Source organism: Adiantum capillus-veneris, chromosome 9 (assembly GCF_014529385.1).
Source record: "Adiantum capillus-veneris isolate H3 chromosome 9, ASM1452938v2, whole genome shotgun sequence".
Lineage (NCBI taxonomy): Eukaryota > Viridiplantae > Streptophyta > Polypodiopsida > Polypodiales > Pteridaceae > Adiantum > Adiantum capillus-veneris.
Genome location: NC_140939.1, coordinates 18,361,588 through 18,383,318, shown reverse-complemented (window position 1 = coordinate 18,383,318; position 21,731 = coordinate 18,361,588). Strand labels below are relative to the sequence as shown.

The following is a 21,731-nucleotide window of genomic DNA, read 5'->3' as shown; positions in this document are numbered from 1 at the left end:
ATTCGGTGGTCTCATGTATGAGATGCTGATCTTGAGACCGGATATCGCAGCTGCAGTGGGAGCATTTGCAGTTGGGGTTGTCAGTCGTTTGTTGACTGATGATGGCATAGTGCACGAGGGAGATATGCAGGTATTGCGTACATACTTGCAGTACGTGTGTGGTACGTCTGGTGGTGTATGGACTTACACGGGAGCAGGACAGCCGGATGCACACGATCACAGCCAGCCAGTAGGCGTCGGTTGAGAGCGGTTTTCTCTCGCCTTTTGTAGTCTTTAGACTAGGTTCTTTTGCTTAAAGGCACAGTCGCCTTTAAGTGGGAGGTTGTTGGGGTATAGGTGCATGTGCCTTGCCCGGCCGCTCAGAGTTTGGGCGCCCACTGACTTGTATACCTTATACATAGCATAAGTGTATAGGGGGCTGCTCACTCTTTGAGTCTCCCCACCCACATCGTGTGTGTGTCTCCTTCTCTCTCTCACACTCTCCGTCTGTGGTGCTCCTCGATCCCCTTCAGGGACACGCGAGCAGGCTAAGGAAAGCAACGACCTGAGAGCAGATTGGCCGAGGGTTGGGGCGTGGTTTATTTTTTAATATTAAAATTGGGCACACTGCATCACCGACGACTGCCTAATTTGATGGTTATCTCGTACGTCTCTGTACTCTTGCTCAGGCTACCAGAGTTCGAAACATGCTTCCATTTAACTTTTAATAGCTGGTTTGAGGTGATTGATGTGGGACTCCGAGAAGATTCTCCATAATAAAATCCGAAAGTCACTAGTATGTAGTATACATTTTGAAAATTATGGAGTTAGAGAATCTTCAAAGATTCTCTTTTTCTCTCTCTATGTATAGTCCAACTCCTCAAGTAAAAGTGGAGTTCGCTCTCTCTCGCTCTCTCTCTCTCTCTCTCTCTCTCTCTCTCTGCATGGAAGTCTTATGAACACACCCGTCGCATGCAATTCACTTGTCTGCTCTCTCTCTCTCTCTCTCTCTCTCTCTCTCTCTCTCTCTTCATGTGTGTGTGTGTGTGTGTGTGTGTGTGTGTGTGTGTGTGTGTGTGTGTGTGTGTGTGGCTCTAGCAAGCACAGGTAGCGATTGCAGGATACTGATAAGCCAACGGGCAGAACATTGCGTGTTCATGTGGATGGTAAGTAGTTGATTAAGGTTAGACGAATCTGCAAAATCAACAGCGGACAGTGAGCATACGATACATTTGGGACGGGTAGGAGAGAGAGGAGCCAAGGAGGATAGGAGAGAGTGAGGGCACCATTTCTATAAGAGCAGAAGGGAGTGCTCTACAGCGGCAATTGCCTGCATCCTTTCTTTTTTGGTGGTGGGGGCGAACCACAGGTTTCATGCAGCCTTCAATAGGATTCTGTGGAATCTTGAAACAAATGTATTTTTTTGAAAGTATGTCCCAGTAGGATGTATTTTTCACTAGGGTAAAACCCCCAACTTAAGGCCACCTAAGAGAGGGAGCCTAGATCTTCGATCTCCGAGCTCAATTATAACCAATCAGTAGCTCATTTGATTCGCTTCGTCGAGAGCTTTACGAAAAAATTGATCTCAACTTTTTTGATGATCGGAGCCGAAAGTTATAAATCCATTTATGCATTCCTGTGTGACAAAAATGGGTATGAAAAAGAAGACACACCAACCCCAAAAGAAAGACATGGGTGCCAACAAGGGTTAAAGTCATCCATTGCCCAATGAAAAGGTTGCATTTCAAAAAAGATGAACGTTGAGCATTCTTTTGAATTGCACAAAGTTGGTTCAGTTTTGTCTTATTATTGGGGGTGTCATTGTCCTTTCTTTGGGGGGTGGTTTTTTATTGGCCCCTTTACCCTAGTATGTCCCTACAATTTTGTATAATCTTATTTTAGACGATACCCATGGCAGTAAACGAAAAGAATAAGGATGCACGAAAGGCAACCACACGATAAAGGCGTGGGCGAATGCTAGCCACTAGCCATGCATGTCCATCCACAACAACACGACGGACAAGCAAGAGACGAGGGGGGGGGGGGGGGGGGGGGGGGGGTTGGTGTATTTAAGAAACATGGCTTGCCTTGTCGTGTAACCAAGGCATCCGGCCATATGGCATAGCGTAACATTGTTAGGATCATGACCTTTAATCAACGGTGGATCAAATCCAAGCATTAAAGTTTAGATGGGCAACTTGGAAGCCAAACCAAACACTGCATAGAATAGAATCTGAGCAGATTCCAATTAATAAACCAAATAAATTGCCAAATAAGTAACCAAAACTTTTTAAAAACATTAAAGTGAAAACAAGGTGAAAATTCAATTTGGCCTAAATAAGGCTATTGACAAGAATTTCCTAATAAAAAGCTTCTTTGAGAAAAATAGAAAGTGAAACTATCATTTTTAAACATGTAGTGTCACAATACAATATTATGGTTTTTTGAAAAAAAGTGTAACAATGAACTATTTAATTTACAATTAATTTCCAAAGGCATAAAAAGTGATGTTCGACACAACTCAATGGCTCTATTTAAAGATAGAGATACACAAGGGCCTAAAAGAAATTAATTTAAAATTATCATTAACTCGTCATGTGGCATTAATCAACAAGCTCTTTCCAATGGTCCAGATTTGCACCCAAAAGTCCACCCTTCACCAAGGAGTCCTTATGTAGTCCAACAAAAGTTATATCAGGTGCAAAGAGGTATGCACTAGTAGAGAGAAACTTTTTAAAAACATTAAAGTGAAAACACTAAAGTGTAGTATCAATAAACAAAAGGAATACAATTACAGCATTTTCTTGAGAGATCATGCCTCTTGTGGCCTCAGCATGGATATGACAAGGTTAAAATGTGAATGCAAAGGTAGCATCAACCACTGAAGTAGAATCTTCTATGAAAAGAATGTGTTATATGAGTTTCCATGGTACTCCCATCATTGAAAGAGGTCTAAAATTACACTATATTTGCTATTGGTAGCATTATTTGTAAGGAAGCATCCCTAAGAAGAAGCTATACATCCCCATTGTAGCTGTCATTTCTATTACTACCAAGGTTGCATCGTAATGAACCTTGTTTGATCCCAGTATGAGAAGAAATGCATGTTTTAGCATTCTATAGACATGTCAAGAGTGTCTTTGGTTTTTCCTCCTGAATCTTGATAATTGCATTTTGGTTGAATTCCAGTGATTGCCCCCTTCCATTAGACAAAACAAAACTTTGTCCTGCCATGAAACAATCCCAAACAGGGGGTTAACCTCAGCACCTTGCACTCTAGAGACAATTGGGCCACCACTGTCCCATGATTAAGCTAGTCCTATCCTTACTCCTTTGCCTTTTGATCCTCCTCATCATCAATCTGACTCCAAAGGGCCTCTACATAGACTTGCTCAGCTCTGGCCTCTTCTCTGTCAGCATCACAAGCAGCCTCATCCTCCTGTTGTACTGGACAAGCCTCGTCCAGCACATCCTCGCTCTGCATGACAGCAACATCTTCCTCAGCTGCTTTCAGCTGCAATGCCCTCATCTCCATTAAAGCCTCCATCATGGCTTTCCCCGTCGCAGGTCGATCATCATCCCTATACCTCGGTGGAGGCACTTTGAAAGGCAATACAAATCTGCCCAGGCCTCTCTTGTCTGGTTCCTTCTTCCCCCTCGATGAGTCTTCATTTGGTGGCGGCTCAATAAGCACTATGCCCAGCTCATAGTTGCAAATGTGTAGAGAAGAACCGAGGACACTTCCTGCATCTGTTGCTGCTTCCCGATCGGCCGCTTTCCATATAGGCCGTCCCCATGCTGCTGGGCTAAAGTTATGTGAGCCACAGTACATCCATCCATATGGTTGGGATGACAAGGGATCTCGAAATGTCCGCCTTGCGACCTGCATTAATCGTTCTGCATCATTAGTTGGTCCTGGTTATATGTTTTGAGAAATGCATGCGAGAGATCATGCAAAATACAGATGATCAGGCCACTGCTTTGTCACCTTGATATGCATTGGAAACCCTTCTCTTTCAGGCGGATGCGGAACAGCGTCGTGCAGCAATCGAGCAGACTTCAGCCGCAGCCAGGCACTCTAAGAATGGAAAGATGATTAAACAGCACCCTTGTTAGTGAACATTGACGCAGGACTCCGGTCGGTGGTTCATTTTGAATTAAGAAGAAGATACACACTAGAGAGCATCACCTCTGCAAAGCAAAGTAATCCATAATGCAAAAAATTGTCCTGTCTCACTCTCTCCACGGTGGGAAAAACAATGCTGATTGATGGATTAGCAGCCTCCTGCTCTGCAGTCCAGCATCCCCACTACAAAAACAGAGTGTCATCACACAGACATCTCGCTCCTAATCTCTAGCTTGATCGAAGTAATTTGCAGGAACCTGTGGGTCTGATTCTTGAGAAAGTACTAAAGAGTTGGCCCTTCGACCAGCTGCTGCTGCGAAGGCAGCCAGAAACTTTGCATCCAAAGACGTGCCAATGGAAGATGAGGCTTCACATGAAAAACAGTGGCTAATGTTAAGACACACAAACTAGAAGCTAAGTAAGCCCTACCTTGACCCACCCAAAAACAAAAACAGAACAATTCTCTTTGTAACTACAACCATTAGATCCAAACAGAGAGGCCGGGTATCAATGTTTCATATCAAACATATTGAGAAGCAAAGCGACAAGGCCTTCAAGCACCACTAGATCCACACAGTATAGGCAGGGTATCAATGTTTCATATGAAGCATACTGAGAAGCCAAGCGGCTAGGCCCTCTGGCTTGGACTTTTTCTTCCTTACATCACACGCTTACAAGACCAGTTGTCACAAAAATACAGTAATAAAGCACAAACCTCTCCTTTGAATGATTGGAAAGCATAACAGATGTCTCATAAGGGCATGGCAAGAGTGGAAAACACTCTTCAAAATATTCTTCATATCTAGCAGCGTAACAAATATGTCAGAGATGACATAAAATCACAAGAATCAGCTATCTCCAAGGTCAAAGACCACTAAATTTAATTTTTTTTCCTTCGGAAAATTGCTGCTGAGAGAGGAACTTGGGCGGATGTGTAAACATAGAATCAAACTCACTCTAAATGGACATGATTTCCAAAGGCAACAAGTAAAAATGCTTTGAAATATTATTGGCTAAAGCCCGAGTAAGACACAGAAAATGGATCTAGGTAAGATGGCATAGGTCTTGCAATACAAGCGAAACGACATCAAAGAGCTCGGACTTACCGACATAGAAGTCGCTTTCATAAGAATCCATCCAATTATATCGGCAAAGAATCTGAACATAAGAAACAGGACGTGAGTATGCCAGTACAATGCTATCCTGATCAAATAAATCAAGTAATTAAACCTTCTCTAGCCGCCAGAGGCCCCAGGTATTGTGCAGAGACTTCAGCAACCTAGTGAAAGCTCCACGTTCTTCACTAGTCATAACAGTAGGGGACAAAGTTGAGAATTTTGGGCCCTAAGAAGTGACAAGATAAGAAGCTAAGCAAGCCATAGTCATGATATGGCAGAAAATATGCGACAGAGAAAGGAATAACCTGAAATACATATAGAGCAAGCTTTACTGCTCCATCATGGTGGCCCGAAGCAACAGCAAGCGCCTCGCTTGGCCATATACAAGCAGCAAATGAGAAAAACCCTTGGTCACATAAAACTGCAAGCCAGCTTGCAACCTCTCTTGTTAGAAAGCCCAGCTTTATGAAGCCTTGTTTCATGTCAAATACATCAGTCTCCATAGTGTTGATCTCTGTTATCCAAAGGATATGTCAGCAACGGTTTACTCAGAAGCATTAGTTCAGCCAAGAGGAGGCATATAAAGCCACCTGCATCATGAAGATCTTGCTGCAGAAATAAGTCTTGACTGCAACCATTCGCTCGAGAGGTAACAATCACACTTACAGCATTTGGGTCTGCCTTCAAAAATTTTGCTCTCTTAAGTAAAACTGGCATCGTAGATCCTTCATAAGCAGTGGTATCGTTCAAGGCAGCTGCCAGGCAGCGGATTCGTGTGCCATTGCGGTCAGCAGAGGGACAGAATCGATACTTGATGCCGGTCACGATGGTGGGTACAACACCAAGAAAACTTGACACAATAGCATCTCCTTGGAGTGAAGGATAATATGCTTCCTGGGTCAAAGACATGTAAACAAATCTTTAATTTTTCCCTTCCTACTCAGAAACAATGCAATATGGCACCTTCTGATACATTAGCCAAGGCCTGACCTTGTCCAAAGTCATCAAAAACTGAGGAGCATTCTGATAGAAGGGGTGATGCAAACCAGGCACTGATGCGACTAAGGATCCATCGGCATCAGAAAAATCAAAAGCAGCAAGATCTGTTACCCAATGCGCTTCTGAAGGGACATCAGCCAAAAGAGCAGCAAGAAACATGGCAAGTTGAGAAGCAAAATCTGGAGAAGCACTGCTTTTGGATTCATTTTCACCTCGGAAAAGACATCTAAAATCTGTAGTTTGTCTGCATGAAAAGTCTTGCCACCATACATTGTTGGTGACATGAAACCACTGCAGATAGATATTTATGTGAAGAAACAAGACTTCCAAAAGCCAAACAAACAGATATTAGGTGACCATGAAAGAAAATGAGCACCTGTTTGTAAGTCAAATTAGCTGATGAGACAATGACACGCAAGGACCTACTACGCCGCACAAGAAAAATTTTAGGATGATGACATCCAATGCCCTGACCTTTGCTGCCAAATGCGTTGCTCCTTGGAAATGGAGGGTACCTGGAGGCCAAACTGTCAGTAAATTGGTACAAAAGTACTCAATCGTAAACCATCTGCTAAATTTGAAACTTACACAAGTGTGACATTAGGCCAATCTAAGTAAGGCTTCTCACAACGGTCTTTAGATGCCTTACTCCAGCAACGCCTGGCATTGTGACAAGCTACAGTCACCGGTATATCATGGGAAATCCCAGAAGAAGATAAAAACCTGCAAGAAAAGTAAGTGGATGCTCATGATCTTCGGAATTTTGCAACATCATTATCAGCAGCAGTTTCAAGTAGCCATACCAATCCATATCGTATGTGAAAGTAGCGATAAAGAGTGCTTGAGCATCGTCTGTGAGATCCAATAGGTCCCAGAGGTGGACAGTATTGTCCTGGCCAGAAGCACCAGCCATGACATCGTCCAGATGATTCAGATAGTAACCCCCAGTCTTTACTCTTGAGCCAACCGTGTTAACCACCTCATCATTGACAGCATGGCTGTGAGTGCAACATGAATCCTGCCTGTGAATATCCTTATTTGTCTCCAATGTTGCTCCATCATCTGATCTAGCACTATCACAATCTATTTCCATATGCTTCAATCCATGATCAAGTTGAAGTGTATTAAAGACTTGGTCTTTGTCTGCGGCAGACTCCGTTCCAGGGGACTTCAAGCCCTTTTCTAGTTTGCCTTGGATGGTACATTCGAACACATCTTCCTTGAAAAAATCCACTACCTTCATGCCAGACTGGCAACGTCCAACAATGGGAAGGTTGACTACATGTTCCTTCACACTTGCACTGCAAATTTCATCCTGTTGTCCAGGCACTTGCACAGCATAGGTCTCGTTTCTTTTGTCTTCCACTAACTCTGAACTGTTCATAATGCCTTGAACCTTTTCAACTGAAACTGCTTCAATTTCAGTCCTTCGTGAGCCTAAGATACAGGTACATTGCAAATCCCGCTGTGCATGTAAACTGCAGAACTTCTCCTGTACTCCCTGTTTTTGCACAGCACAAGTTTCATCTCTTTGCGAAACCGCATTCGTACACTTTACATTGCCTTCAACTTTTGTGACTGAAACTATTTCAAAATCAGTTCTCGACAGATTATCTACTGTCATAAAATTCCCATTACCAGAAATAGAGCCTACAACTTTGCTTGTGCACTGAGATGATGCCATATCCGTCTGAGATGATTCATAACGAATTTCTTTGAGAATGGTCTTTTGTTCATCTGTAAAATGGAGAGGAACATGCGCATCTTTTGTGAGCTCCAGCTGATTTCCATCATCTGATATGTGTGACTCACCCTTTGATTTTTTTTCTTGCAAGAGCCTTTCATTGTTACACCCATTGTCCGAATAATGTACAACATCTATGTCCTCCCTTGAGCCTGCCGGCCCTTCAGATAGGTCTCCATTGACTTGCATCACAGCCCACCTTGCTTCACCACCTTTAACGGTCATTAGGCCAGTGTCATTGGCAATAGAATGTTCACTAACTATTTCTGTTTTCACAGAATTCTCATCTTTGACCCTTTCTTGTGCAAGTGTTTGTAAGATATTAATTTCTTCTTTCAGAGGGTTCTCACTTACAAACCCTTCCAGGTGATCCCCATTTGTTGCAGGTGGTGGCAAGCAATTGGTAACACTCCTTTCACTCAAGACAGCATCCAGCATTTGACTCAACACACCAGTGGCCGTCACTGTGTGATTAATTGAAGAGACAAGCAATGTCCTTGTAAATTGAGATGAATTTGCGCCAGCATCATCAAAAAGCCTACTAGGTGGAGCAGGAACTGGTGATACAGATGCATCTTTCTCAACTACAAACATGTTGTAGCCTTCAACACCCTTTGTGAGGCTGTCATCAAGAAGGATATCTTGTGGAGATGGGCTTGAGCCTACTTTAACAGTATCCTCAAAAGAAAAGCAAGCATCCTTCATGTTCGCAGAGTCACCTACTTGCTTTTCCAAGTCGCTGTCACTAAATTGAAAGGCAATCTCAACAGTGGGCATTGTAGACTCTGCCAAAACATTGTTATGAGTTGAAATTTCCCGAGTTGAATCGACATTCTTTTCAGCAGTCAAAAGCGGCAGCTTCCTCTGTTCTTCAACAGCCTGGCTACTTCCAGCTGTACAGCAATTGAGCAAATCAGATCTCAGTTTTATACTTGCATTAACCAGATTAAAAGCAGAGAGCAGCTTATGATCCAGGTCAACTGCCGAGCTTGCTTCATTGACTTGAGCAGGTTGGAGATCAAAAGACCCTAGTTTGATGGAATGATTTGTGCTTGAATCTCCCGTTTGTGTGTCTGAATTTGTACAGTGCTTGCCATCAACAGGTATCACAATCGTGGAGTGTTGAAATGTATTCATAGAGCCCGTGAATTGATTCTGAGGCAATGATTTGGCTGAAGAAAATTCTTTTGAAGTAATGAGCTTGCAAGAACTTCCATTGCCCACATCCTGTAAAATACAGTCGAGGTCAGGTGGAGAAAAGTTGTCGCCTACAGTACGCTCTGATATCAATTGCAATGACAAAGAGCTGGTTGCTGCCTTGGCCTTTTCCACCACAGGCTGGGCTTCAACAACAAATCCAATCGCAGCAGGGCAATCGCTATCAAGACTTTTTCCACCTTCCGTTGGTCCAACAAGGGAAACCTCATCACCTGGGACTAAAGCCATCACTCTTGCACAAAATTCACGCCCATTGACAAATATCCCATTGAGAGAAGGTTTCCATTGGCCAGATACTTTCATGAGAGGCTTACATCTGACTGCCCAAGGAGGGTTTTCCATTCTGCTGTGTTTTCCTGTGGGGTGATGGACAACGTTAGCCTTTCTTTTCAGCTTTCTTGCATTCTGAATGTTCCGTAAGTCTTCTGGATAATTCTTCATCTGTTCTAGCTGTGATGCATCACCCAGAACCATGTTATTCATTTGCTGCAGAGTATGGAGCCTATTGACGTATGGAATGTCGATATTTTCCACAAAATGAGAGACATCTGTGCAATTCTGAGATAGTGTAGCACCGTCAAGGAGGAGAAGGGTGTTGCTGTGGGGGAGAATGCGGAGCTGGCAATGCTTGCGACTCACTCTGGCATCATGAAACGTGACATCACAGCTCTTCTTAGATCGCCCCATGGTGAGTGTGGTTCCCTGTGTTAAGTATATCCTGCGGCAGATCTCTCCTGAGGCAGAGAGATGCATCGGGGCGGAAAGAGATCTGATGCAATAAGAGTCCTCCATAGCCGGCATTGCCCTCCTCTCGCTTGCGGCAATGGAGCCCTCCATTGCCCTGCTGATGATCGAGTAGCCGTGGGCTCATCGCAGGAGAAGAGAGCGCGCTTGATTCCAGTGACATGAGAATTTTCCCACCTAAAACAACTAACGACTAGCTTCTCCTTCACTCTTCTAAAGCCGAGGTTCACAAGCTGGGCGGCGGACACCCGGAGTCAGGACAGAAAACTATTGTTGCATAGCTCTCTTCAGTTCAACACCCATTTACCAAACTAGACTCGACGACCGCCAGACTCTCTCTCTCTCTCTCCGTTTTATTTATTTCTTCTCTTTTTGATACTCCCCCCCCTCTTCCCCCGCTCTCTCTCTCCCGTCTGCACTCCCCCTCTCCTGCCATACTGCCCCACGCTCTCCCACGCGCTCAGCTACCGCGCCTGTCGATAGTGTGGGTACACACGCACGTTTAGTGCCTCCTTGGCGTACGGTGATCAAGCATGAGGAAGTTGAACGATAAAGCCGACCCCCTAGAGAATGTCATTCAAAAGTGCAATGAGGAAATGACGGAGATCATTACCAAGATGAACCACAATTTTTTGGACACAATAAACATGCTCGAAGGACGCATGCTGATAGAAGAGAGCAAGATAAGTACGTTGGAAGACCGTGTTACGACTCAAGAGGAAAAGATTGCGTCGCTCAAGAAAGATCTCGTCGAAGTACGATCAAGAAACACACTGGAAGAGCGCGAACTGCAACCCTCAATAATCGAAGAAATCAACACAATCAAGGAGCAAGTACGGGCCATCAAAGAGGGAGAAGAGCAACACAAAGAAATGACGACTTCTTGGGTGGATGTTCTTACCAAAACTCAACACAAGGCGGATGAAGCCGAGAAAATGGATCAAGGTGGCCAAGAAAGGAAAAGGCAAGGAGATAACGCACACGTCCACACCCACTATCATTAATCAGACACTAGAGGAGGAGCAAAGGACATGGATGCGCGCTTTGCATGTAATAATTTGCGATCTTAAAGACAAAGGCAATGTGGATGAAGAAGTAAAAGAAATCACAGCCTTGATGGGGGTTCATGAGCCGACGCACACAAGGGCATGGAGAGTAGGCAACATAAAGAAAAATGGAAGCAGTGGACAAACCTCAAAAGAAAGAGCACTCATCCTCCGTTTTCCCTCCATGAAAGCGAAGAAGTCCTTCTTGAAGAAAAGACCAACTCTTAAAGAGACTGGCATCTTTCTCGGGGATGATCTCACCCTCTCGCAGATTGCTCATATGCAAGAAGTAATGTCGGAGATTAGAGCGGCAAGGGGAAAAGGGAAGATTGCCTTCTACCGAGATGGAAAAGTGGTAATAGTAGAGCGACGCTCCACATGACGGTACGAGACTTATGGGACCACACTCAAAGTGGCTACCTGGAACTATAATGGATCTATGCGTCTTGATGTAGGTGCTTTTGAGGATAGCTTTACTGGAAGAGACATCATCTTTTACTCTGAGATGTTAGGAAATAAGACGTAGCTAAATAGATAATTGAGTAGATTACTTAATGGAGAGAGACAGATTTATATACACGAGATTATAGAGTAGAGAGAGAGAGAGAGTACACACGTTATACGTGGTTCACCCAATGTGGGCTACGTCCACGGGAAAGCAGCCACTCAATGGCTTTAGTACTTCAAAACAAGAAGTAGTTTACAAAGGGATTATACCCTTAATGGAGCTCCCGCCTTGCTTCACTCTTACCACCTCACACTCACCTTGTTGCATCAACTTCACACTATGAAATGTGTGTAGAAATGGCATTCTTTTATAGGCCAAAAGGGCTGGCCTCTCTTATAAGAGACAACCATGTGTAGCCGCCCTTGTGCGAATAAGTCCAAATCGGACCCTCCAATCTGCCCATGTGTGGCCGCCCTTGAGAAGACAAGTCCGCTTTTGAATTCGACCACCGGCCATTGAATTCGGCCACCGACCACCGGCCATTGACTTCCGGCCACCGGCCATCGGCCATTGACTACCGGCCACCGGCCAACCGACCGGTTGTTTTCCGACCACTTTCCGACTGCTGGCCGGCCATAATATTCCGGCGAAAAAGAATATTCTGGCGAAAAAAAAGTCTCGGGGGCCTCTGCCCCCGAGGCCTTTAAAGTTGCCCCTGATTCTTGTCCGTGAAAATTTTGGTTTCCGGTGAGTGATTTTCCTTCACGCACGATAGCTTCTCCTCATAATGGGGGCCTTACAAATGTGCGCTTTTACCACAGAAAATTACAAGGGTAAATCAGGCTCCATACTTAACAATCTCCCACTTGGAGACTAATCTCCAAACCAAACCTGTGACTGCTTTCCATTCTCGCTTCTTATCCTTGAATGCCGATTGAAGATGAGCAAAAGCTCAACTTCTCCTCGTTGACCACCTTTGTAAACATGTCTGCAGGATTTTCACTTGTATGCACCTTTCCTAGCTTTAGTTGTCCCTCTTCCAAAAGAGTGCGTATGAAGTGATATCTCACCTCAATGTGCTTTGTCCTTGAATGAAAGGCTGAGTTCTTCGCAAGATGGATAGTGCTTTGGCTATCATTGTACAAGACACAATTGTCTTGTTTGAATCCAAGCTCTTCTAAGAATCTGTGAAGCCACAGAATTTCTTTGCTCGCCTCCGTCATTGCTACATACTCTGCTTCCGTGGTAGAAAGTGAAACCACTTTCTGCAGCTTTGAAGCCCAGCTTACTGTTGTGCCTCCAACCGTGAACACATAGCCAGTAGTGCTCCTTCGAGTATCTTTGTCACCTGCCATATCTGCATCACCATACCCTTCTAGAAAAATATCAGTTCCTCCAAAATACAAAACATTTGTTGTTGTCCCTTTTAGATACCTAAGTATCCACTTCACAGCTTGCCAATGCTCTTTACCTGGGTTGTCCATGAACCTACTCACAACTCCCACTGCATGTGCAATGTCTGGCCTTGTCCAGACCATAGCATACATTAGAGAACCTACCGATGCAGCATATGGAACTTTAGACATATAGGCTATCTCCTCTTATGTCTTTGGACACATATCCTTCGTTAGTTTAAAATGACCAGCCAAAGGTGTAGAAACTGGTTTTGCATTTTGCATTGCAAACCTTTCTAGTACCTTCTTGATGTAATCTTCTTGAGATAGCTTTATTGTCTTCTTCGTCCTGTCCCTTGATATTTTCATACCAAGTATCCTCTTTGCAGCACCTAAATCTTTCATTGAAAAAGATTTGGACAGCTCCTCTTTTAGGTCTTTGATGTCCTGCATGTTAGCACTGGCAATCAACATGTCATCAACATACAACATTAGGATGATGAATTTCCCATCTCCCAAATTCTCCGTGTAGACGCAGTGATCCGAGTTGCATCTTGTGAATCCATGATCCAACATCCATCGATCAAACTTCAAGTACCATTGTCTTGATGCTTGCTTTAAACCATACAAGCTCTTCTTTAATCTGCAAACCATTTTCTCCTTACCTTTTACTTCATACCCCTTTGGTTGAAGCATGTAGATTTCCTCCTCTAAGTCACCGTGAGGGAATGCCGTATTTACATCCATTTGCTCGAGATTTAGATCATGAGCAGCCACAAGGCTTAAGACAAGCCTAATTGAGTTCATTTTTACAACAGGAGAAAATATTTCATTGAAGTCAATACCTTTCTTTTGAGAAAAACCTTTTACCACAAGCCTAGACTTGTACCTTTTCTTCCCACCTTCTTCTTCCTTTAGCTTGTACACCCATTTGTTTTGAAGTGCCCGCTTACCTTTAGGCAACTCAACCAACTCCCATGTTTGGTTGCGATGTAGTGAGTCCATCTCCACTTGCATGCTCTTCGTCCATTCTTCTTTGGATTCATGTTGCATAGCTTCCTCATATGATTCTAGCTCTCCAGAATCTGAGATCAAGCGATGGTTGAAGGAAGGAACAAACCTTTCTGGAGGTCTACTTGCTCTTGTAGATCTTCGGGGAATAGGTTGAGGCTCCTCATTTGGTTGACTTTGTTGCACATTGTCACCGTTTGCAGTCCTTGAGTCTTCACCGTCCTCAAGCTCCATGTACTCATCACCTGTTTCTTTTGTTTGTTTTCTTTCCAAGTAATCTTTGTACATATTTTGTTCGTTAAAAATTACATCCCTACTCCTTAAGATTTTACCATCTTCAGGATTCCATAGGCGATACCCAAAGTCTCCTTCTCCATAGCCAATGAAGAAACACTTTTTGGACTTTTCATCTAGCTTTGATCTTAGGCTTCTATCTATGTGCATGAAAGACTCACACCCAAACACTTTGAGAAATGCATAATTCACCGGTTTACCTGTCCATGCCTCTTCTGGAACTCCCCCATCCAATGCCGTTGAGGGTGACCGATTGATTAAGTACATAGACGTACTTACAGCTTCCGCCCAAAGCTCAAGCGGTAGGCCTGCATGTAGCCGCATGCTTCGTGCTCGTTCCATGATTGTCCTGTTCATCCTTTCCGAAATCCCATTTTGTTGAGGTGTCCTTGGGGTTGTCCTTTGCCTCCGAATGCCATTGCTAGCACAAAAGCTTTCAAAAGCTTAGCTGCAATATTCGCCTCCATTGTCGAATCTGAGGCATTTAACCTTGGTACCTGTTTCACTCTCCACAAAGGCTTTCCACCTTTGAAATATGGAAAATACATCGGATTTATTCTTCATGACATAAACACATGTTTTTCTAGTCGCATCGTCTATGAATGTTACATAGTACAATGAGCCACCAAGTGATGGTGTACTTGCAGGACCCCAAACATCAGAATGAACCAACTCAAGTTTTTTATTTTTTCTTTTATTTCCTGATTTTTGAAATTTTACCCTCTTTTGTTTACCATAAACACAATCTTCAGAGAACTCTAAGTCCACTTCTTTCAAACCTGGTAGAAGCTTCTTTGTTTGAAGGATTTGCATTCCTTTGGCACTCATATGCCCAAGTTGGTAGTGCCACACCGCACTGTCAACTTCTGTAGTTGCTGCACAAGCTGAAGGTTGCGTGCTAACAGTACACAAGTAAAGTGTACCGACTTTTTCACCCTTGGCAACCACCAAAGATCCTTTTGAGATCTTCCACCGTTTGTTTCCGAATGCAATGTTGTGACCTTCATCGTCCAATTGTCCTGTAGAGATCAAATTTTTGCGAAGAGAAGGAACATGCCTAACATCTTTAAGCTTCCATTCATTTCCGTTAGCAGTTTTGACAGAAACTGTACCTTTGCCGAAAATCTCACAAGCTTCATCATCTCCCAAGTATACATACCCAAAATTACCTTTGGTGTAGTCTTGGAAATGTTTCTTGTGTGGTGTCGCATGGAATGAAGCCCCGGAATCTACTATCCAGGAATTAGACACATTGTCTAATGAGAGAATTAGAGCATCTTGCTCTACTTTACCTGCCACATTGGCCTTTGATGTTGGCTTGTTGTCTTGAGACTCTGTCTCCTTCTTCTTCTTGGACCAGCAATCCTTCTTGACATGGCCCTTCTTGCCGCAGTTCCAACATTCAAGAACTGACTTTGTGCGTGACTTGCTCCGCCTTGAGCGATCACGACCCTTTTGGTTTTTGAACCTCTCCTTAATCCTTCCTCTTGTTTCCACTGATAGTGCAACACTTGATGATTCTCCTGTGCTTTTCTTTCGCATTTCCTCGCTTAGGAGAACACCCACAACATCATCAAACTTAAGAGTATTTGTGCCAGAGATAGAATTACTTACAGCCATCACAAGGCTGTCCCAACTATCCGATAGAGATGATAGTATAAGGAGAGCTCGCACTTCGTCATCGAAATTGATTTTCACTAATCGAAGTTGACTTATGTTTGTGTTAAAGTCATTTAGGTTTTCTGCAACTGAACCATTCTCTGCCATCTTTAGATTGAACAAGCGCTTCATAAGAAATACCTTATTGGATGCCGATGGTTTCTCGTAGAAGTCGTCAAGTGACTTCATCAAGTCCTCCGTGGTCTCCATCTCCGAAACATTGAAGGCCACCGTTGACGCCAAGCTTAACCGGATTGTTCCCAGTGCCTTTCGATCAAGGACAATCTATGCTTCATCTGCCATTGTTGCGGGCTTCTTCGCAAGACCGCCTAGTGGCAAATAGAGGTCCTTCTGGTAGAGATAGTCTTCAATCTGCATCTTCCAATGTTGGTAGTTTTTGCCGTTGAACTTCTCAATCTTGAGCTTCTCTTCCTCCGCCATAACTCCCACTCAATTCAAGGAATCCTTTCCTTGAGATAATTTAGCTACGAGCAAACCTTGCTCTGATACCAATTGTTAGGAAATAAGACGTAGCTAAATAGATAATTGAGTAGATTACTTAATGGAGAGAGACAGATTGATATACACGAGATTATAGAGTAGAGAGAGAGAGAGAGTACACATGATATACGTGGTTCACCCAATGTGGGCTACGTTCACGGGAAAGCAGCCACTCAATGGCTTTAGTACTTCAAAACAAGAAGTAGTTTACAAAGGGATTATACCCTTAATGGAGCTCCCGCCTTGCTTCACTCTCACCACCTCACACTCACCTTGTTGCATCAACTTCACACTATGAAATGTGTGTAGAAATGGCCTTCTTTTATAGGCCAAAAGGGTTGCCCTCTCTTATGAGAGACAGCCATGTGTAGCCGCCCTTGTGCGAATAAGTCCAAATCGGACCTTCCAATCCGCCCATGTGTGGCCGCCCTTGAGAAGACAAGTCCGCTTTTGAATTTGGCCACCGGCCATTGAATTCGGCCACCGGCCACCGGCCATTGACTTCCGACCACCGGCCACCGGCCATCGGCCATTGACTACCGGCCACCGGCCAACCGACCGGTTGTTTTCCGACCACTTTTCGACCGCCGGCCGGCCATAATATTCCGGCGAAAAAGAATATTCTGGCAAAAAAAAAGTCTCGGGGGCCTTTGCCCCCGAGGCCTTTAAAGTTGCCCCTGATTCTTGTCCGTGAAAATTTTGGTTTCCGATGAGTGAGTTTCCTTCACGCACGATGGCTTCTCCTCATAATGGGGGCCTTACAAATGTGCGCTTTTACCATAGAAAATTACAAGGGTAAATCAGGCTCCATACTTAACATGAGACACACCAGGCCCCTGGGAAATCCATGCCTCACATCAGTGGATACAGGTGGGAGACAGCTTACAAACAGGAGACACGCTCAGAACACAGAGGGCGGGGCTAGGGGGGAGTGGCAGTGTTATTTAGAGAGGATCTGCAGCCACTGATACATATAGCCCGCAGGGATGAGCAGGCTAGGTACATGTGGGTGAGATTGAAAGCAGAGACAGGCAGATATCTCTACCTAGCTATTTGCTACTTTCCCCCGAGTACATCTGTTTATGCATCACCCAGAGGACAGTCCCCTTTCTCTATTCTGGATGATGACATATGAGAGTTCTCTAAGGATGGTGACATTATCATCCTAGGGGACTTCAATGCTAGGACTGCCCATCACCAGGCAGTGTTTTATGATACTTCAGAAGAGATGCTAACAGAGCTAGATGTTGTGGAGACGGGCCTGTCCAGACTATCACACGGTGTGGAATATACCGAGTATGGGCGACACCTGATAGACATGGGCAGTGCACATGGTTTGGCCATCTTGAACGGCCTACAGATATTTCCTGCTCTGCGGGAGGTTTTACATGTTTCCCTCATAGGCATGGAGCCAGCACAATGGACTATGTCATGGCACAACCGAATCTCATCTATAGTATCCAGGATCTCACAGTTGGGCCCAGACCGGTCGGGTAGCAGTAGATCATGCTCTGGTGTCGATGACCATCTCTTTCCAGTTCAGTGTAGCACACAGGCCACGGGTAGCAGCCCCTACTCGCTACACATTCACACGGGAGACGGATTCTGTATATATGGACGGGATCTACAGACACCTATGCACTGAGGACCCGGGGCGATCTATGGAGGAGCTAACTACTATACTGACACAGACATTACATGAGGTAGCAGCAGAAGCATACCCACACACCCAGCCTGAGCAGAGCCGCCGATCAGGGAGCATGCCTCAGAACAGCTGGTATGATGAGGAGTGCCGCCAGAGACTTCAGAGGGAGGTGCTTTTGGGGGATGTCACTCACAGACAGTCACAGATTGACTTCTGACGCCTGGTGATGAGTGCGCGTGTGCGTGTACGGAGTGTGTGCAAGAGAAGGGAAGAAGAGAAATGGGGAAGGGGGAGATACACAGGCAGCCAATGTCTTGGGTTAGTGGAGAAGAAAGAGTAGAAGTCAACCCTTCCTCTTTCTCTCCTTATATTGAATAGGGAAAATCAAGTGTATAAGGGTGGTTTCCCACGGCCACCTGGCCTACACCCCAACAACCTCCCACTTGAAGGTCATGATGGCCAATAGTGGCATTAGTATACTTAGTTTATACAAAATTGATGAAGCATTGCCGAGGCTTCATTCTACACCCATAAGTTCTATACAATGTGTAAATCGCTCCGAGGTTAGGCTCTTTGTGAGAGCATCTGCGGGGTTGTCATCAGTGTGAACCTTGACAATCTCGATACGCTTGCCAGCCAACGCATCTTGTATGACATGGTATCTGAGCTCTATGTGTTTCGACTTTGAGTGAAACACTGGATTCTTTGCCAAAGCAATGGCATTCTGACTATCACAATGTAGTACTGGAACGTCGTGAATGCCCAAATCTCCCACTAGACGAGCCAACCATATGGCTTCCTTGCTGGCGTCAGACGCAGCAACATATTCTGCCTCAGTGGTAGATGAAGACGTGCAATCTTGGAGGCACGATCTCCAAGAGATAGCTGCTCCGGCAAACATGAACACATAGCCAAATGTGGATCTTCTACGATCCACGCAACCCGCATAATCCGCATCCGTGTAACCTACAATAGATGCATCACTGTTTCCGAAGCGTAAACACTTGCTAGCTGTACCTTTCAAATATCTGAGGATTTTCTTCACTGCTTCCCAATGCTTCTTGCCAGGGTTTGCCATGTACCTACTAACCACTCCCACTGCATGTGCAATGTCTGGTCTTGTGGCTACCATAGCGCATCAAAGTGCCAACTGCTGAAGAATATGGTACTTTTGCCATTTCCTCTTTCTCAGCCACTGTCTTGGGAGAGTCTTCCTTGCTAAGTTTGGAGTATGCTTGCATTGGGGTACTCAATGAATTCCCCCCCTGCATACTAAAACGTTGCAAGACTTTTTGAATGTACTTTTCTTGAGATAATTCAAGAATTCCACGTTGCCTGTCTCTCTTGATGTGCATACCAAGAAAGTGATTGGCATCTCCCAAATCCTTCATGGAAAACTGAGTGCTTAGCATCTTTTTCAACTGATTGATTTCATCAATTGATTTGCATGCGATAAGCATATTATCTACATACAATATCAAGATGATTAAAGAACCATCGTTCAATCTTTTTGTGTATAAGCAGTGATCCTTTTGACTTCTAATGTAACCCTGAGACTGCATGAATTTGTCGAATTTTTGATACCATTGCCTTGAACCTTGCTTGAGGCTATAGAGTGCCTTTTTAATTCTACAAACCAATTCTGTCCTCGTTGGTTTTTGGGTTTCACATACGAATCCCTCTGGTTGTTTCATGTAAACATCTTCATCTAGATCCCCGTGAAGAAATGTTGTATTCACATCCATTTGGACAAGTTCCATGTCCTGGATAGCAACCAAGCCAAGCACGGTGCGAAGTGTAGTCATCTTGACTACTGGAGAGAAAATCTCATCAAAATCCACACCTTTTTGTTGCTTGAAACCCTTGGCAACTAGACGAGCCTTGTATCTAGGCTCGAGATCTTCCGCTGTATACTTCTTCTTGTATACCCACTTGCAAGGTAAAGCATTTTTGCCTTTTGGTAATTCAACCAAATCCCATGTCTCATTAGCCACAATCGAATTATATTCTGATTGAATAGCCTGCTCCCACTTAACGCTATCCTCCATTTGTATAGCTTCTTTGTAGTAGGTTGGCTCTCCACTGTCAGTGACCAAAATGTGGTGTATACCCGGCTCAAACCGCTCGGGCGCACGTGATACTCTCTCAGAGCGTCTCAATGCCTGACTACTGGACTCCGCTCTCTCCGAAGCAATAGTAGTATCTTGCACTTGAGGAGTAGGTGCAACACTACTGAACTGAGTTGGTTCGGAGGCTACATCCTCAAAACGAACACGTCTGTATTCAACATCTTTGATGGGCTTCTTGTGCATTTTTGATTCATTGAAAATCACATGTGAGCTACGAATGACTTTGTTTGATTCTGGGTGCCAGAGACGATATCCCATCTCTCCGTTTGCACCATAGCCAATAAAGATGCATTTGTGCGATCTGGGATCTAACTTCCGACGAAGTTCTTTGGGCACATGTGCATATGCTTCGCATCCAAATACACGTAGATTCTCATAGCTTGGCCTTTTGCCAGTCCATAATTCCTCTGGAATTTTAAAATTCAAAGGAGAACTAGGTGACCTGTTGATGATGTGCACTGCTGTCAGAACAACTTCCCCCCAAAACTCTGGAGTAAGCTTCGCCATAGACATCATAGAGACAACTCGCTCTTGAATCGTACGATTCATTCTTTCAGCTATCCCATTTTGTGCAGGTGTGTATGGAGCAATAAACTGCCGCCAAATGCCTCTTCTATTGCAAAAATCCTTGAACTCTGTGGAGACGTATTCTCTACCATTGTTCGTGTGAAAAGCTTTGAGCTTTGTTCCTGATTGGTTCTCAACCATGGCGAGGAATTTTTGGAATGTCGAAAAGACTTCTTCCTTACGCTTAAGGAGATACACCCACACCTTTCTGGTAGAATCATCTATGAATGTGAGAAAGTAGTTCGCCCCCCCTAGAGTTTTATGTGGCATTGGACCACACAAATCACTGTGCACCAAGTCTAGAGGTTCGTCTAGTTTCTTATTCAATGGCGAAGATGTCAATCTAGTCTGTTTGCCATATAGACAATGCTCACACAATGGAAAGTCCGTGTAATCTAACATAGGTAAGTAGCCAAAACGCTGAAGTGTTTTCATTCCCTTTTGGCTAATATGCCCTAGTCGGCTATGCCACAACTCAGGAGATGGCAGCTCGGCAACATAGATAGAGTGTTCGTCGACACTCGAAACAAACAAAGAGTACAGGGATCCGTTTTTATTGCCTTTCATCATGATAAGGTTGTTCTTGCGGATCATCCAAGAACGATTACCAAAAACTATAGTGTAGCCAAGATCATCCAATTGCCCTATAGAAAGTAAGCTTTTCGTAAGCTTGGGGCACATGTTTGACATTCTGCAACACAAAAGTAGTGCCATTATGCATCTAAAGTTTCACATCACCAATGCCTATAATGTCAAGCTCATAGGAATCACCAAGCTTGACTATTCCATGCATGGATGCATAAGAGGAAAACCACTCTCTATGCGGTGTGACATGAAAACTTGCACCAGAATCAAGTATCCAATTCTGTGCATAACCCTCATCCTGTGCAACCAAAGCATCTGGAGTGAGATCTGAAGTGAAAATGAGAACATCGGAGGCATCTGCTGTCACCTCGGGATGAATCTCTGTGGGCATAATGAGCATCACTGGAGGAGGAGCATCCTCTACTGCAGTGGTAGGCATGGGGGACTCAACAATATTGAGCTCCTCAATCTTAACTGTACTTTTACCTTTGCCAAAATTATCCTTTTGCATGTTTTTCTGATCT

General features: G+C 44.2%; 1 protein-coding gene across 2 annotated transcripts; it reads right to left on the bottom strand.

Annotated features, from left to right (window-relative positions):
• Nucleotides 1-2,691: 2,691 nt before the first annotated feature.
• LOC147450183 (forkhead-associated domain-containing protein / FHA domain-containing protein) lies at nucleotides 2,692-10,111 on the bottom strand. Of its 2 annotated transcripts, XM_086519474.1 has the most exons (12): nucleotides 7,026-10,111; nucleotides 6,811-6,945; nucleotides 6,599-6,737; nucleotides 6,214-6,513; nucleotides 5,814-6,117; nucleotides 5,529-5,737; nucleotides 5,336-5,449; nucleotides 5,212-5,263; nucleotides 4,363-4,472; nucleotides 4,169-4,288; nucleotides 3,968-4,057; nucleotides 2,692-3,862 (listed from the first exon to the last, which is right to left on the bottom strand). In XM_086519474.1, exons 1-12 carry the CDS (start codon nucleotides 10,019-10,021, stop codon nucleotides 3,305-3,307), a joined length of 5,127 nt encoding a protein of 1,708 aa, XP_086375600.1. In that variant the 5' UTR covers nucleotides 10,022-10,111; the 3' UTR covers nucleotides 2,692-3,304. The 2 variants fall into 2 exon arrangements, 1 of the variants encoding a protein (XP_086375600.1); XR_015189100.1 differs by lacking the exons at nucleotides 2,692-3,862; nucleotides 3,968-4,057; nucleotides 4,169-4,288 and having other exon boundaries at nucleotides 4,387-4,472; nucleotides 5,336-5,403.
• Between the last annotated feature and the right edge of the window lie 11,620 nt (nucleotides 10,112-21,731).